At 36.2% G+C, this 15,944-nt stretch overlaps 1 protein-coding gene across 1 annotated transcript; it reads left to right on the top strand.

Moving 5' to 3' along the window:
• Positions 1–232: 232 nt before the first annotated feature.
• Positions 233–14,541, top strand: LOC106913460 (uncharacterized). Its single transcript, XM_088015191.1, has 5 exons — positions 233–533; positions 2,962–4,117; positions 5,561–5,766; positions 7,673–7,855; positions 11,911–14,541. Exons 1-5 carry the CDS (start codon positions 365–367, stop codon positions 13,905–13,907), a joined length of 3,711 nt encoding a protein of 1,236 aa, XP_087871317.1. The 5' UTR covers positions 233–364; the 3' UTR covers positions 13,908–14,541.
• The last annotated feature ends 1,403 nt before the right edge of the window (positions 14,542–15,944 follow it).

Here is a 15,944-nt window from a genome sequence, read left to right on the forward strand (position 1 = left end):
CTGGAGTTTGACACCTGTGGTTCTCACTAAACTCTCCCTCCCTACTTGTACTTGGTCTTGAGTTATCAAGCAGCATTATGTTTTACCACCATACAAAAAGAGTCACAACCCCAGGTTACACATATAAATGAAACTATCTTCTAAATTTCCACTAACAATAAACCCTTCAATAAAAGAGGAGACTCGCAGCAGAAAATTCAAAGCGGAACTAAAAATAATTTCCAGTTTCTTCAGTACAGCCACTGAAGTGAAACACAAAAGATAAAAACAGAGGACACGGGATACTCTCAGCTTTTCTTTTGTTAGACGGTTGTCTGGAAACGGGTTTGAAGTTTAGCTAAATATGTGAGTGTTTTTAATAAAAATGTCTTCAGTTCCGCCTCAGAGAGAGTTTATCAACGAGCAGGAAACTCCTGCTGAAGAAACATTCACAGAGTTGAAAGAAATCAACGTCAAGATCGAAGAAGAGATGGAGGATCAGCGCAGACCGCTGGATTTCACCCGGATACCGAAGATCGTCTTACACCGAATAGGTACGAAACACCTTCAGGTTTTACTGATGAGCCCATAGACATAATAAAAGAATAGATGCCTCCTGGATATGAGGTTCCATTTGTGTCAAAAATAAGTAGAAGTCATATGTGAAGATGTCTATGGTCCATGTTACATATGTCAATCAATCAAATGTTATTTTTATATCACATTTCAGGAGCAAGGCATTTCAAAGTGCTTTAGATCATTAAAAACAAAAACACAAATTAAAATAAATAAAAATAAAAATGATTAAAACCTGCACCCCTTTTTCTAGCCCTTTAGAACTGTAGTTGAAACGCCGTCAACTGGGACTCTAACCCTAATTTAGCCATAAGCAACTCTGAACAGGTGGGTTTTAAGTTGAGATTTAAAGGCACCCAGTGTTTCAGCTGTTTTACAGTTTTCTGGAAGTTTATTCCAAATTTGTGGTGCATAGAAACTGAATGCTGCTTCTCCTCGTTTGGTTCTGGTTCTGGGGATGCAGAGCAGACCAGAACCAGAAGATCTGAGGGGTCTAGAAGGTTGGTACAGCAACAACAACAGATCTTTAATGTATTGTGGTGCTAAACCGTTCAGTGATTTATAAACTAACAGTATTTTGAAGTCTATTCTGTGAGCTACAAGAAGCCAGTGTAGGGACTTTAAAACTGGTGTTTTGTGCTTTAACTTTCCTGGTTTTAGTCAGAACAGCAGCAGCATCTGGATCAGCTGCAGCTGTTTGATTGATTTGTTAGTCAGACCTGTGAAAACGCTGTTGCAGTAATCAATGCAGCTAAAGATAAACACATGGATGAGTTTCTCTAGATCGCGCTGAGACATTAGTCCTTTAATCCTGGAGATGTTCTTCAGGTGATAGAAGGCTGACTTTGTGACTGTCTTAATGTGGCTCTGAAGGTTCAGGTCAGAGGTCATCGCTTCTCCCAGGTTTATGTTGCATATGCGTTCACTGTATATGTCGTTCATTTCGTTGATCCGTGTTGCTATTGCCTGTTCTCTTCACCATTATAAAGTCTTGAAGTAGGTCATGTCTGATCAAAGGGTTTAATAGATTTTACAAAAATGTTGGTCTTTCAATATCAGTGGTTTTAGAATACTTAGATTTCTACCTCGTAGTGTCTTTATCCATTAGTCAGGGCAGCTAACGAGGTTGATGGTTGCTATGCGCAGCCTTCTGTTTTTATTTTCTTTTTAAATCTATCTTCACTTTCACTTTCAGTAAGTATTTGAACTTCTCTCTTATTTACTTCAGCGCAACTCGGTTTTTAACAAATTCTGTAGTTTTCAGTGTACTTCTAAATCTGCTCCTTAGTCCCATCTTTTCAAGCCTGCTAATGCCTCTTGTGGCGTGGGGTGGTAACGCAACTAATATAATTACTAAATCAGAATACCACGACGTCTTTATTATTTACTATTAATTTCGGCATTACGAAATTAATAGCAAAACATGCCAGTAAGATAAATTACTGGCATTTTTTTCCAGTAAAAGATAAAATATAAATTATCTTATCAAACTACATATTTTTTTTTATTTTCCTAAGCATGTACAGCTAATTCAATGGCAAACAATACTTTCAGACGTTATAAATGTCTATATAACTTCATCAATAACAGGAGGAACAAAAGAAATGAGACATGAAAAATATGATCAACTATAATAAAACTACAATTTCCAATGTATGAGAAATTTAATTGAGCAAAAGTCAATAAACAAATGAATTAAGAACAGAAAAATAGTTAAACAGATACTAGCAAAATTTCATATTTTTGTTTTTATGATGCCATGTATATTCTATTGTGAGAGACTTTTTGTTAGAGTTGTATAGGAAAAAATAAGATGGAAATAATTTAATCTATTAAGGTGGAAATTTTCCTTTGACTCTAAAACAATCAATTAGATTCATAGAATCACCTTCTCAACAATTTGTGAATAGAGCAATAACTCGTAGCACGCTATAGGTTAAGAATATTTGGTTAAGAATAATTATTGCGCAGCAAATAACTTCCAATAGATGTTATTGGTTGCCATAGGAACACAGTAACACCTTCATGAACTCAGTCTCAAACTGATGAATAAAGACGATGGATGCTCTCTGCTGAAATATTTCTTGCCGTCTTTCAAGTTCTTTCAGCAAACAGTTGAGACGGAGTTTTTAGTTTCACCATTATTTACCTGCTGTTATACCTGCCATTCAAACTATTAAAAGATTGTCTTAAAAACCTTTAGACAAAGATGTTTGTCTGAAAGATAAAAATTTTGGATTTTACAATACATGTGCAATTAAAATCCAAATAAGGTAAATAAAAATTGCTCCGAAATCGAACTATGGCAGAGATTTTATTTTTTTTATGGACATGCACATGTTTTTAATGAAAGTGAAGGGTTCATTGACTCACATTTTGAAGCTTTTATTTTGTCTTTTTGTCCAGATCTCCCAACAAGCTGTTTGTGTAAAGAGGAGGAGGTTCTGAATGAGCCCAGCAACCCGGAAAACTCCACTTTACATCAGGAGGATCCGGAACCTCTGCAGAAAAAACAGGAGCAAGAGGAACCAGAACCTCTGCAGATGAAACGGGAGCAAGAGGAACCGGAACCTCTGCAGATGAAACGGGAACAGGAGGAACCAGAACCTCTGCAGCTGAAACGGGAGCAAGAGGAACCAGAACCTCTGCAGATGAAACGGGAGCAAGAGGAACCAGAACCTCTGCAAATAAAACTGGAGCAAGAGGAACCAGAACCTCTGCAGATAAAACTGGAGCAAGAGGAACCAGAATCTCTGCAGATAAAACTGGAGCAAGAGGAACCAGAACCTCTGCAGATAAAACTGGAGCAAGAGGAACCAGAACCTCAACAGTTCAAAGAGGAAGAGAAGCAACTCTGCATCAGTCAGGATAAAGTACAGTCTGTGCTGAAACAGGAGACTGATGACATGTTGGTGAACAAACAGAAAGGCAAAACTGAGACTTCAAAACAAAAAAAGCACAAGAAAGCTCACCCAAACCAAAAACTATATTCTTGTAAAATTTGTGGCAAAACCTTTTCTCGAAATTATTCCTTGAAAACACATATGAAGACTCACACGGCTAAGAAACCTTTCACATGTTCCACCTGTGGAAAACATTACCCTCACAAGAGTACTTTCAATGATCACATGAGAATTCATACAGGGGAAAAACCGTACACATGTGCAGCTTGTGGAAAAGGTTTCCATCGAATCAGCATTTTAAACGCACACATGAAAATTCACTCTGGTGAGAGGCCTTACACGTGCACAACCTGTGGAAAAAGTTTTGTATCTAAATCTCATTTACTTGATCACATGACAATTCACACTGGTGAGAAACCTTTCTCTTGTGAGAACTGTGGAAAATGTTTCCGGAGGAAATCTAACTTGGTTAGTCACATCAGAGTTCACACTGGTGAGAAGCCTTTCTCATGTGGGACCTGTGGAAAATGTTTTGCTAGAAAACACCATTTACATTTTCACATGAGAACTCATACAGGTGAGAGTTCTTTTTCATGTGGGACCTGTGGAAAGTTTCACTCAAAAAAGCAATTTAACTTCTCACATCAGAATTCACACACGTGAGAAGTAGCGGTGCACTGATTTATCAGCCAGCTGATTAATCTATGTTGATTTCCTTAATTTTGGGACATCAGCTGATTCTTGCATGTGAAGCTGGTCTGATCCCCCAATTTTATTGACCTCAGCCACTGCTCTCTTCTGCTCTCCGTTGAGAGGTGTGACTATTAGAGCGGCCCAAAACAAAAACTGCAATCGGTGCACCCTTAGTGACAAGCGAGAAAAATGTTTTGTGTAGATCCAGTTTACTTCATCACAAGATTCACACGGGTTAGAAACCTTTCTGTTGTACGTTCTGTAGAAAACGTTTCACTCAAAAGAAATGTAACAGTTCACATGAGAACTCACAGGTTTGATGGTACAATGTGAACCTCAAGTAAGATTCTTAACCTGCTGATTGGAAGTGGAGTAATTGCAGGTTTGACTGCTTTCAGATTTAGAAATGATGAGTTTGGAATCTTTATTGTTTTTATTCTTTGTACTTATTTATTTTATTTCAATGATTTGGGAAAATGGATGTATTTATTTGACATGATTTTAATGCTTAGAAAACGTATTGATGATGTGGACTGAATTTTCGATAGAAAAATTATTTAAACTTTTAATATAATTTTTAGGTAATAAATTATTATACTGATGATACTGATGGTCTTTTTCTTTTTTCTGTTTAGTAGAAAACATTAAATCGGGAAAACGTTTATATATACTGCAGCAGAGCCCATCTCTTCCTCCTTAACATTGCATGAATTAAGGTAAAATTGTGAATGTTAAATAAATCTACCTCTAAATATTAACAAAAGGCATTTATTCAGTATAATTTCTTCGGTTCCCATGTCGGCCCCCGTCTAGAACCGCCCCTGGGTTGCTGGTCTGTGCCTGGTACATTTTTGGTTGGCATGTTTTTTCTTCATTAATAAAAAGTCAAATTATCCAAACTGGTAAACCAAGTTAATGGTGAAATTCTACATTAAATGACCGCTGAACAATGTAGTCGTAAAATATTTCAACATTTCTAAATAAAACGTATAGAAAGCCCTCAAACCTTTTAAAGTAGGAAATATTTTTGTATTTACTGTTAATCTATTACTATGATTTGTTCTTTAAATCACCATTTATGTTATTTTGGCTGATGCTATTATACAATAAGCAGATAATTAAACCAGAACAGTCTACTAAAACCACAATAAGAAACTTAATCATGGCTAAATGTTCTGTACCATATCAGCCTCAGGAGAGGACTGAGGGATGAAGAGACTCTGATGTCTGGTTCTTTAGGTTCTGATGGGTCAGTTCCTCTCCTGGTCCATTCTGTCTGATATAACAGCAGCACACTGATTAACACCATTTTTTTAATTGTCTGTACTCATCCTCACCGTCATTGTTCAGTCTGGGATTTGCGTCTTGCCTCTCACATCTGTTTCTTTACGAGAGGTTTTCCCTCTAAGGACGGTGGAGAATCGGGTCGAGGACGTTTTAAAAAGAAGCGGGTTGATAGCGGCTCACTGCGGCTGCGTAGTGTCCGTCTCTCAAATGCGCGTTCATGTTGAAGGCTTCGCAGTGCGTCCCACATTCTCCACATCCGCCCTTCGCTTTGCCCATTTTCTGTCCGATTTCCATCTTTACGCTGAGACAGCATTTTCTTTGACGATGAGTATTACCCACAAATCATTGCTGCACGTGAAATTTTCAGTTAAAAGGCGGATTTATAGCAATCTTTTATGGGTTTTGTCCCCAAGAAAAATAGTATGACAAGGCAAACATTAGTAATAAAAATGTTTGATACAATAAACTGAGCAGAAAAAAGAAGAAATAAAAAATAATAGTCACAAACTAACTGAGAAAAGTAAAACAAAGTGTCATAAATGCAAGACAAATTTCATATCTTAAATTAAACATTGGTATAAAGATTTGGCTTTTCTGATTTTATTTAAGCTCTCAAATTATTTCACTTAAAAAATGGAGGTGATTTACAGCATACCCTAAATTTCAATTGAATAACCTAGTATTTTTTTAAGTCTAATTAATTGATTTCTAATAGGTTTTTATTCATTGTAGAAAATTCTTTTTCCTCAGTTTAATATTGGCTTTAAATTCTGCAGTTCCACTGAATGTTTATTATATTATAATAAAAGATGTTACAGTGTTTCCATCTGATTTCAATATTCATCATTCCTCATTATGAATATAATTGACTGAAAAAGAAAAACGTTTCATATTGCATGTGAAAACATGAAAGGTCACTGAAGGAACAATTGAAAAAACACTGATTTAAAACACCAGAACAATGAAAGCATTGTGGTTATCGTCATACTTATAAGCAATATTTCTATATAAAAAGAGATAATATATATATATATATATATATACAATTTAAAGCTGGCAAATTTAAATGTGCTTAAGATCATTTTCACTCACTGAACTGACTGAACCACTGAAATAAACTTAATATTCCATGTTACTGAATGTGACTGTTTAAACATACTCCAGCATATGAATGTTTGAAATCCATTGGAATGAATTCAGCACAGATTGTAGAAAAATAGCTGAGTCACTGATTTCTACAACAGCTGAAACAATGTAGGTGTAGTAGCAGGTTCTTGTCAATAGGTGGCAGCACGAAGGCGCTTCCGTGTCAGGTCACATTTCTGATATAAAAGCTTTTTATTAAACATTAAAAGTTTAATATAAACATTTTATTTAAATTTTTTTAGCAAATTAAGCTTTTTATAAAAACATTTAATAAAAACCATAAAAAGCTTTTTTTATATTCTGCCTTTCACTTGGGTGAACTGAGGTGGTGAAATAAAAGAATAATAATGGAAAATAAAAATAAGGAGTTTACTCTGATGAGCTATCACTCTTAGCTACCAATGAGACTTAAGTGATTTTAATTCAAACACCACTTTATTCAATATTGCAAGAACAACAAAACAATATTATCAGTGTTTTTATTGTTTTGTTTGTTTGTTTGTTTGTTTTGTTTTTTTCAGACTGATCTGTTGCCAGGGTTACCAAACTCCAGTCCTCAAGGGCCGATGTCCTGCAACTTTTAGATGAGCCTCTGCTGCACCACACCTGAATAGAATAATCAGGTCATTAAGGCTCTGGAGAACCGATCTACACAAGGAGGAGGTAATTAAACCATTTCATTCCAGCGTTTTGAACCTCTGGCACATCTAAAAACTGGAGGACAGCGGCCCTTGAGGACTGGAGTTTGACACCTGTGGTTCTCACTAAACTCTCCCTCCCTACTTGTACTTGGTCTTGAGTTATCAAGCAGCATTATGTTTTACCACCATACAAAAAGAGTCACAACCCCAGGTTACACATATAAATTAAACTATTTTCTAAATTTCCACTAACAATAAACCCTTCAATAAAAGAGGAGACTCGCAGCAGAAAATTCAAAGCGGAACTAAAAATAATTTCCAGTTTCTTCAGTACAGCCACTGAAGTGAAACACAAAAGATAAAAACAGAGGACACGGGATACTCTCAGCTTTTCTTTTGTTAGACGGTTGTGGGAAAACGGGTTTGAAGTTTAGCTAAATATGTGAGTGTTTTTAATAAAAATGTCTTCAGTTCCGCCTCAGAGAGAGTTTATCAACGAGCAGGAAACTCCTGCTGAAGAAACATTCACAGAGTTGAAAGAAATCAACGTCAAGATCGAAGAAGAGATGGAGGATCAGCGCAGACCGCTGGATTTCACCCGGATACCGAAGATCATCTTACACCGAATAGGTACGAAACACCTTCAGGTTTTACTGATGAGCCCATAGACATAATAAAAGAATAGACGCCTCCTGGATATGAGGTTCCATTTGTGTCAAAAATAAGTAGAAGTCATATGTGTAGATGTCTATGGTCTATGTTGCATATGTCAATCAATCAAATTTTATTTGTATAGCACATTTCAGGAGCAAGGCATTTCAAAGTGCTTTACATCATTAAAAACAAAAACACAGAGTAATAAACAGTCAAATAAAATAAAATAAATAAAAATGAAAACATAATTAAAAACTGCACCCCTTTTAATTTTTAGTTACAGCAGCAGCATCTGGATCAGCTGCAGCTGTTTGATTAATTAGTCAGACCTGTGAAGACACTGCTGCAGTAATCAATGCAACTAAAGATGAACACATGGATGATTTTCTCTAGATCGCACTGAGACATTAGTCCTCTAATCCTGGACATGTTCTTCAGGTGATAGAAGGCCGACTTTGTGACTGTCTTTATGTGGCTCTGAAGGTTCAGGTCAGAGTCCATCACTACTTCCAGGTTTATGTTGCATTTGTCGTTCATGTCCTTGGCCCGTGTTGCTATTGCCTGTTCTCTTTGCCATTAAAAAGTCTTGAAGTAGTTAATGTCTGATCAAAGGGTTTATTAGATTTTACAAAAATGTTGGTCTTTCAATATCAGTAGTTTCAATAAAAGTGGTTTCAAAATACTTAGATTTCTACCTCATAGTATCTTTGTGCATTAGTTTTTCACAGCTAACGAGGTGGAGGGGTCCTGGCCTAGTAGGAAACAGTTGAGACAGAGATGTTTTTGGTTTCACCATTATTTACCTGCTGTTATACCTGCCATTCAAAATATTCTTAAGATTGTTGGTCTGCAGCTCATGTGACCAAACCAACTGAGGAGATGAAAAGTTAAAACTTGAGTTAAAATGTTGTTTTAACTTGAGATTATTTAAAACTCAAGTTAAAATGTTAAGTTTTAACAACCTCGAGCTAAGGTTGTACAAAACTTCAAGCTAGTCTTCTTAAAATATTGAGTCTTTGAGAACATTTCTTAAATATATAGTCAGTGTTTTCAGCAAAGTTGAGCTGACTGTCCAGGAATGACACAAGGAATTTAAACTTTGCCTCAGTTTAAACAGGTTGGCCATCAAGAAAATCTGGAACCACTTTCAGTTCTTGTTTATTTCATTTAATTAACTCTACTTCCTTAGGAAAATGAAAAGGTATGTTCTTTTGTGAGGGGATTTATTCTTTACTCTTCCAGTAATGCCAGAATTAATAATAAAGACTTTGTGGTATTCTGAATTAGTAATGTAATTGGATTAGTTGTGTTGCCACCCCACGCCACTAGAGGCAGCAGTAGACACCGAAAAGATGCGACTAAGGAGCAGATATGAAGTACGAAAAAAACTACAGAATTTGTTTTTAAAAAAAACTGAGCTGTACAGAAGAAAATACGAGAGAAGTTCAAAAACATACTGAGTGAAAATCATTCTTAAAAATGAAAATGTATCACAAATTTCAAAAGATATTAAACGGAAGGCCGCGATAGTGTAGGAAATGGCGCCCGATGGTGCAATAATTATTCTTAACCAAACTAAATAACATTTACTTATAGCGTGCCAAGTGTTTTTGGTCTATTCACAAATTGTTGATAATGTGATTCTATGCATATGATTTATCGTTTTAGAGTCAAAGGAAAATTTCCACCTTTATAGATCAAATCATTTTCATCTTATTTTTTTCTTGTATAACTCTACCAACAAAGTCTCTCAGAATATTAAACATGGCATCATAAAAACAAAAATATGAATTTTTGCTAGTATCTGTTTAACAACCCTGGTTATTCTTCTGTTCTTAATTCATTTGTTATTGACTTTTGCTGAAGTAAATTTCTTACATGTACATTGCAAATTGTAGTTTTATTATAGTTGATCATGTTTTTAATGTCTCCTTATTTCCTTTGTTCCTTCTGTAATTGATGGAGGTATGTAGATATTTATAATGTATAAAAGTATTGTTTGTCATTTAATTAGCTCTACATCCTTAAGAAAATGAAAAAAAAAAGTTTGATAAGATAATTTATATTTTATCATTTACTGACAAAAGATAATTTATCTTTGACTGGCAAAAAATGCCAGTAATTAATCTTACTGGCAAAAGATAAATCATCTTTTGTCTTTTGACATAATTCCAAAATTAATAGTAAATAATAAAGACGTTGTGGTATTCTGATTTAGTAATTATAGTAGTTGTGTTACCACCCCACGCCACTAGAGGCAGTAGCAGGCCCAAAAAGATGCGAGTAAGGAGCAGATTTAGAAGTACACCAAAAACTACAGAATTTGTTAAAAACTGAGTTGCGTTGAAGTAAATGAGAAGTTGAAATACTTTCTGAAAGTGAAACTCCTTTCTAAAGGTCAAGATATTACAGATTAAAAAGAAAATAAAAACGGAAGGCTGCGCATAGCACCCATCAACCTCGTTAGCTCCCCTAACTAATGCATAAAGACACTACGAGGTAGAAATCTAAGTATTTTGAAACCACTGATATTGAAAGACCAATATTTTTGTAATATTTAATAAACTCTTTGATCAGACATGACCTACTTCAAGACTTTTAATGGCGACGAGAACAGGCAATAGCAACACGGACCAACTACATGAACTACATGTGCAGCAAACTCGTATGCAACATAGACCTATGCAACATAGATCGACATCTACACTTATGACTTCTACTTATTTTTGATAAAACTGGAACCTCATACATGGACCGCTCTCGCCTATTGTAGCTGATGAGATTTAGGGCAGCCATCTTGGAGCGGTCGTCCTCTCCACTCAGTGTTGTATGTTTGGCAGGCACAATAAAGTATCAGCGCATTTAATCGATTATAATACACTTTTTTTTCCTTTTTTTTTACTAGAAACTTTATTCAAACGGCTATCAAAGCTATATTTACTAAGAATTTTATGAAGTTTTTTTGAATTGTATTGATCCAATACGATTCATCGGCTGAAAATATGAAAACAAAAAACAATAAAACACACATTCTTGCTTCAGAATGATTCAGCAGCTGAGAATTGAGTCCGATGTGAGGTGAATCCGTCTCTTTAAAAATGTCTCCCTCTTTTTCCTCACATTGGGTCTTTATAAAACCTTCAAAACAAAAACAGAAGATTTGAGAGTTATCTTACTTTTGAGAGAGTGAAAGAATTGCATATAGATAATAGTCTTTACCACCTGTATAAACCTTCCTGGTGAATGTTATAAGATGCACTAAGTCATACTATAATTTTTAATGAGCTGAGGTAATTTTATTTATATAGCACATTTTCAGCAACAAGGCAATTCAAAGTGCTTTACATGAGTTAAAAGGAAATGCAAACAAAATAACATACCAAGGGGGAAAAAAAGGAAAGGAAACTAATCTAATGTTCTAAGGTATGTAAACTAAGTGCTCCTATTCAGCGTTGCTGAGTATCCAACTCCATTTCTAAATACTGAGTACTCTACAGTTTCTGATAAAATAAGCTAAAGAGAGACTGATCTAATTCCTTTTCTGGGTTAAAAGTAATATAAACTAAGCTGTGACTGTTCCTGTTAAGTATTTCTGGATTCCAAGTTTGTAGTTATTCTGATTCCATTTCTGGGCTGTATAATATTGATCTGAATAGTGCGTACTCCACAATTTCTGATATTACTAATAAACTAAAATAATACATTTCTGGATTATTTAGGGAGTACTCCACCGTTTTAACAAACAGAAACAAAAAAGAGGGAAGGACAATTATTATGAATATTACAGAAATATCGATTATCACAGAATATAATGGTGATTATTATATATTATGACCACACAGTAACTTATAGTAAAATACTAAATATTTAAACCAAATGTTTCTGCTCCAAAAGACGAACTATGGCAGAGATTTTATTATTTTATGGACGTGCACATGTTTGCTGAAGACTGTTTTTATTGTAGCTTTTGTTAATGAAAGTGAAGGGTTCATTGATTCACATTTTGAAGCTTTTGTTTTCTTTTTGTCCAGATCTCCCACAATGCAGCTTGTCTAAAGAGGAGGAGGTTCTGAATGAGCCCAGCAACCCGGAAAACTCCACTTTACATCAGGAGGATCCAGAACCTCTGCAGATGAAACTGGACCAAGAGGATCCAGAACCTCTGCAGAAAAAACAGGAGCAAGAGGAACCAGAACCTCTGCAGAAAAAACAGGAGCAAGAGGAACCAGAACCTCTGCAGAAAAAACAGGAGCAAGAGGAACCAGAACCTCTGCAGATAAAACTGGACCAAGAGGAACCAGAACTTCTGCAGATAAAACAGGAGCAAGAGGAACCAGAACCTCTGCAGATAAAACAGGACCAAGAGGAACCACAACCTCTGCAGATAAAACAGGACCAAGAGGAACCAGAACCTCTGCAGATAATACTGGAGCAAGAGGAACCAGAACCTCTGCAGATAATACTGGAGCAAGAGGAACCAGAACCTCTGCAGATAATACTGGTGCAAGAGGAACCAGAACCTCTGCAGATAATACTGGTGCAAGAGGAACCAGAATCTCTGCAGATAATACTGGTGCAAGAGGAACCAGAACCTCTGCAGATAAAACGGGAGCAAGAGGAACCAGAACCTCTGCAGATAAAACTGGTGCAAGAGGAACCAGAACCTCTGCAGATAAAACTGGTGCAAGAGGAACCAGAACCTCTGCAGATAAAACAGGAGCAAGAGGAACCAGAACCTCTGCAGATAAAACAGGAGCAAGAGGAACCAGAACCTCTGCAGATAAAACAGGAGCAAGAGGAACCAGAACCTCTGCAGATAAAACAGGAGCAAGAGGAACCAGAACCTCTGCAGATAATACTGGTGCAAGAGGAACCAGAACCTCTGCAGATAAAACAGGAGCAAGAGGAACCAGAACCTCTGCAGATAATACTGGTGCAAGAGGAACCAGAACCTCTGCAGATAAAACAGGAGCAAGAGGAACCAGAACCTCTGCAGATAAAACAGGAACAAGAGGAACCAGAACCTCAACAGTTCACAGAGGAAGAGAAGCAACTCTGCATCAGTCAGGATAAAGTACAGCTTGTGGTGAAACAGGAGACTGATGACATGTTGGTGAACAAACAGAAAGGCAAAACTGAGACTTCAAAACAAAAAAAGCACAAGAAAGCTCACCGAAAACAAAAACTATATTCTTGTAAAATTTGTGACAAAACTTTTTCTCAAAATTATTCCTTGAAAACACATATGAAGACTCACACGGCTAAGAAACCTTTCACATGTTCCACCTGTGGAAAACATTACCCTAACAAGAGTTATTTCAACGATCACATGAGAAGTCATACAGGGGAAAAACCGTACACATGTGCAGCTTGTGGAAAAAGTTTCCATCGAATCAGCATTTTAAACGCACACATGAAAATTCACTCTGGTGAGAGGCCTTACACGTGCACAACCTGTGGAAAAAGTTTTGTATCTAAATCTCATTTACTTGATCACATGACAATTCACACTGGTGAGAAACCTTTCTCTTGTGAGAACTGTGGAAAATGTTTCCGGAGGAAATCTAACTTGGTTAGTCACATCACAGTTCACACAGGTGGGAAACTTTTCTCATGTGAAACCTGTGGAAAAAGTTTTCAGAGGAAATCTGACATGGTTAGGCATATCAGAGCTCACACAGGTGAGAAGCCTTTCTCATGTGAAACCTGTGGAAAAAGTTTCCAGAGGAATCCTGAGTTGATTGGGCATATCAGAGCTCACACAGGTGAGAAGCCTTTCTTATGTGAAACCTGTGGTAAAAGTTTCACTAATAAAAGATATGCAACTATTCACATGAAAACTCACACAGGTGAGAAACCTTTCTCATGTGGGACTTGTGGAAAATGTTTTGCTAGAAACCACAATTTACATCTTCACATGAGAACTCATACAGGTGAGAAGCCTTTCTCATGTGAGATCTGTGGAAAAAGTTTCACTCAAAAACGCCATTTAAAATCTCACATCAGAATTCACACACGTGAGAAGTAGCACTGCACTGATTTATCAGCCAGCCGATTAATCTATGTTGATTTCCTTAATTTTGGGACATCAGCTAATTCTTGCATGTGAAGCTGGTCTGATCCCCCAATTTTATTGACCTCAGCCACTGCTCTCTTCTGCTCTCCATTGAGAGGTGTGACTATTAGAGCGCCCCAAAGCAAAAACTGCAATCGGTGCACCCTTAGTGAAAAGCGAGGAAAATGTTTTGTGTAGATCCAGTTTACTTCATCACAAGAAGATTCACACTGGTTAGAAACCTTTCTGTTGCAGGTCCTGTAGAAAAGGTTTCACTCAAAAGAAATGTAACAGTTCACATGAGAACTCACAGGTTTGATGACGCAATGTGAACCTCAAGATTCTTAGTAACCTGCTGTTTGGAAGTGGAGTAATTGCAGGTTTGACTACTTTCAGGTTTAGACTTGTAAAATTTTGGAATCTTTATTGTGTGTTTATTCTTTGTACTTATTTATTTTATTTCAATGATTTGGGGAAATGGATGTATTTATTTGACTTGGTTTTAATGCTTAGAAAACGTATTGATGATGTGGACTGAATTTTAGATAGAAAAATTATTTAAACTTTTAATATAATTTTTAGGTAATAAATTATTATACTGATGATACTGATGGTTTTTTTTTCATTTTTCTGTTTAGTAGAAAACATTAAATCGGGAAAACGTTTATATATACTGCAGCAGAGCCCATCTCTTCCTCCTTAACATTGCATGAATTAAGGTAAAATTGTGAATGTTAAATAAATCTACCTCTAAATATTAACAAAAGGCATTTATTCAGTATAATTTCTTCGGTTCCCCTGGTGGCCCCCGTCTAGAACCGCCCCTGGGCTGCAGGTCTGTGCCTGGTACAGTTTTGGTGGCATGTTTTTTCTTCATTTATAAAAAGTCAAATTATCCAAACTGGTAAACGAAGTTAATAAAATAATGGTGAAATCATACATTAAGTGACCGCTGAACAATGTAGTCATAAAATATTTCAACATTTCTAAATAAAACGTATAGAAAGCCCTCAAACCTTTTAAAGTAGGAAATATTTATGTATTTACTGTTAATCTATTAGTATGATTTGTTCTTTAAATCACCATTTGTATCATTTTGGCTGATATTATACAATAAGCAGATAATTAAACCAGAACAGTCTACTAAAACCACAATAAGAAACTTAATCATGGCTAAATGTTCTGTACCATATCAGCCTCAGGAGATGACTGAGGGATGAAGAGACTCTGATGTCTGGTTCTTTAGGTTCTGATGGGTCAGTTCCTCTCCTGCTCCATTCTGTCTGATATAACAGCAGCACACTGATTAATACCATTTTTTAATTGTCTGTACTCATCCTCACCGTCATTGTTCAGCCTAGGATTTGCGTCTTGCCTCTCACATCTGTTTCTTTACGAGAGGTTTTCCCTCTAAGGACGGTGGAGAATCGGGTCGAGGACGTTTTAAAAAGAAGCGGGTTGATAGCGGCTCACTGCGGCTGCGTAGTGTCCGTCTCTCAAATGCGCGTTCATGTTGAAGGCTTCGCAGTGCGTCCCACATTCTCCACATCCGCCCTTCGCGTTGCCCATTTTCTGTCCGATTTCCGTCTTTACGCTGAGACCGCATTTTCTTTGACGATGAGTATTACCCACAAATCATTGCTGCACGTGAAATTTTCAGTTAAAAGGCGGATTTATAGCAATCTTTTATGGGTTTTGTCCCCAAGAAAAATAGTATGACAAGGCAAACATTAGTAATAAAAATGTTTGATACAATAAACTGAGCAGAAAAAAGAAGAAATAAAAAATAATAGTCACAAACTAACTGAGAAAAGTAAAACAAAGTGTCATAAATGCAAGACAAATTTCATATCTTAAATTAAACATTGGTATAAAGATTGAGCTTTTCTGATTTTATTTAAGCTCTCTTAAATTATTTCACTTTAAAAATGGAGGTGATTTACAGCATACCCTAAATTTCAATTGAATAACCTAGTATTTTTTTTAAGTGTAATTAATTGATTTCTAATA

Source organism: Poecilia mexicana, unplaced genomic scaffold (genome assembly GCF_051168715.1).
Source record: "Poecilia mexicana isolate PSO_F unplaced genomic scaffold, ASM5116871v1 scaffold_18, whole genome shotgun sequence".
Lineage (NCBI taxonomy): Eukaryota > Metazoa > Chordata > Actinopteri > Cyprinodontiformes > Poeciliidae > Poecilia > Poecilia mexicana.

What these genes read in the sequence shown, in the direction of transcription:
- LOC106913460 (XM_088015191.1), top strand. Translation starts at nt 365, where the DNA reads ATGTCTTCAGTTCCGCCTCAGAGAGAGTTTATCAACGAGCAGGAAACT. An exon ending in AGCATTTTCTTTGACGATGA is followed by an intron (nt 5,767 to 7,672) that starts GTATTACCCACA and finishes TAAATATGTGAG; the next exon opens with TGTTTTTAATAAAAATGTCT. An exon ending in GATCATCTTACACCGAATAG is followed by an intron (nt 7,856 to 11,910) that starts GTACGAAACACC and finishes CTTTTTGTCCAG; the next exon opens with ATCTCCCACAATGCAGCTTG.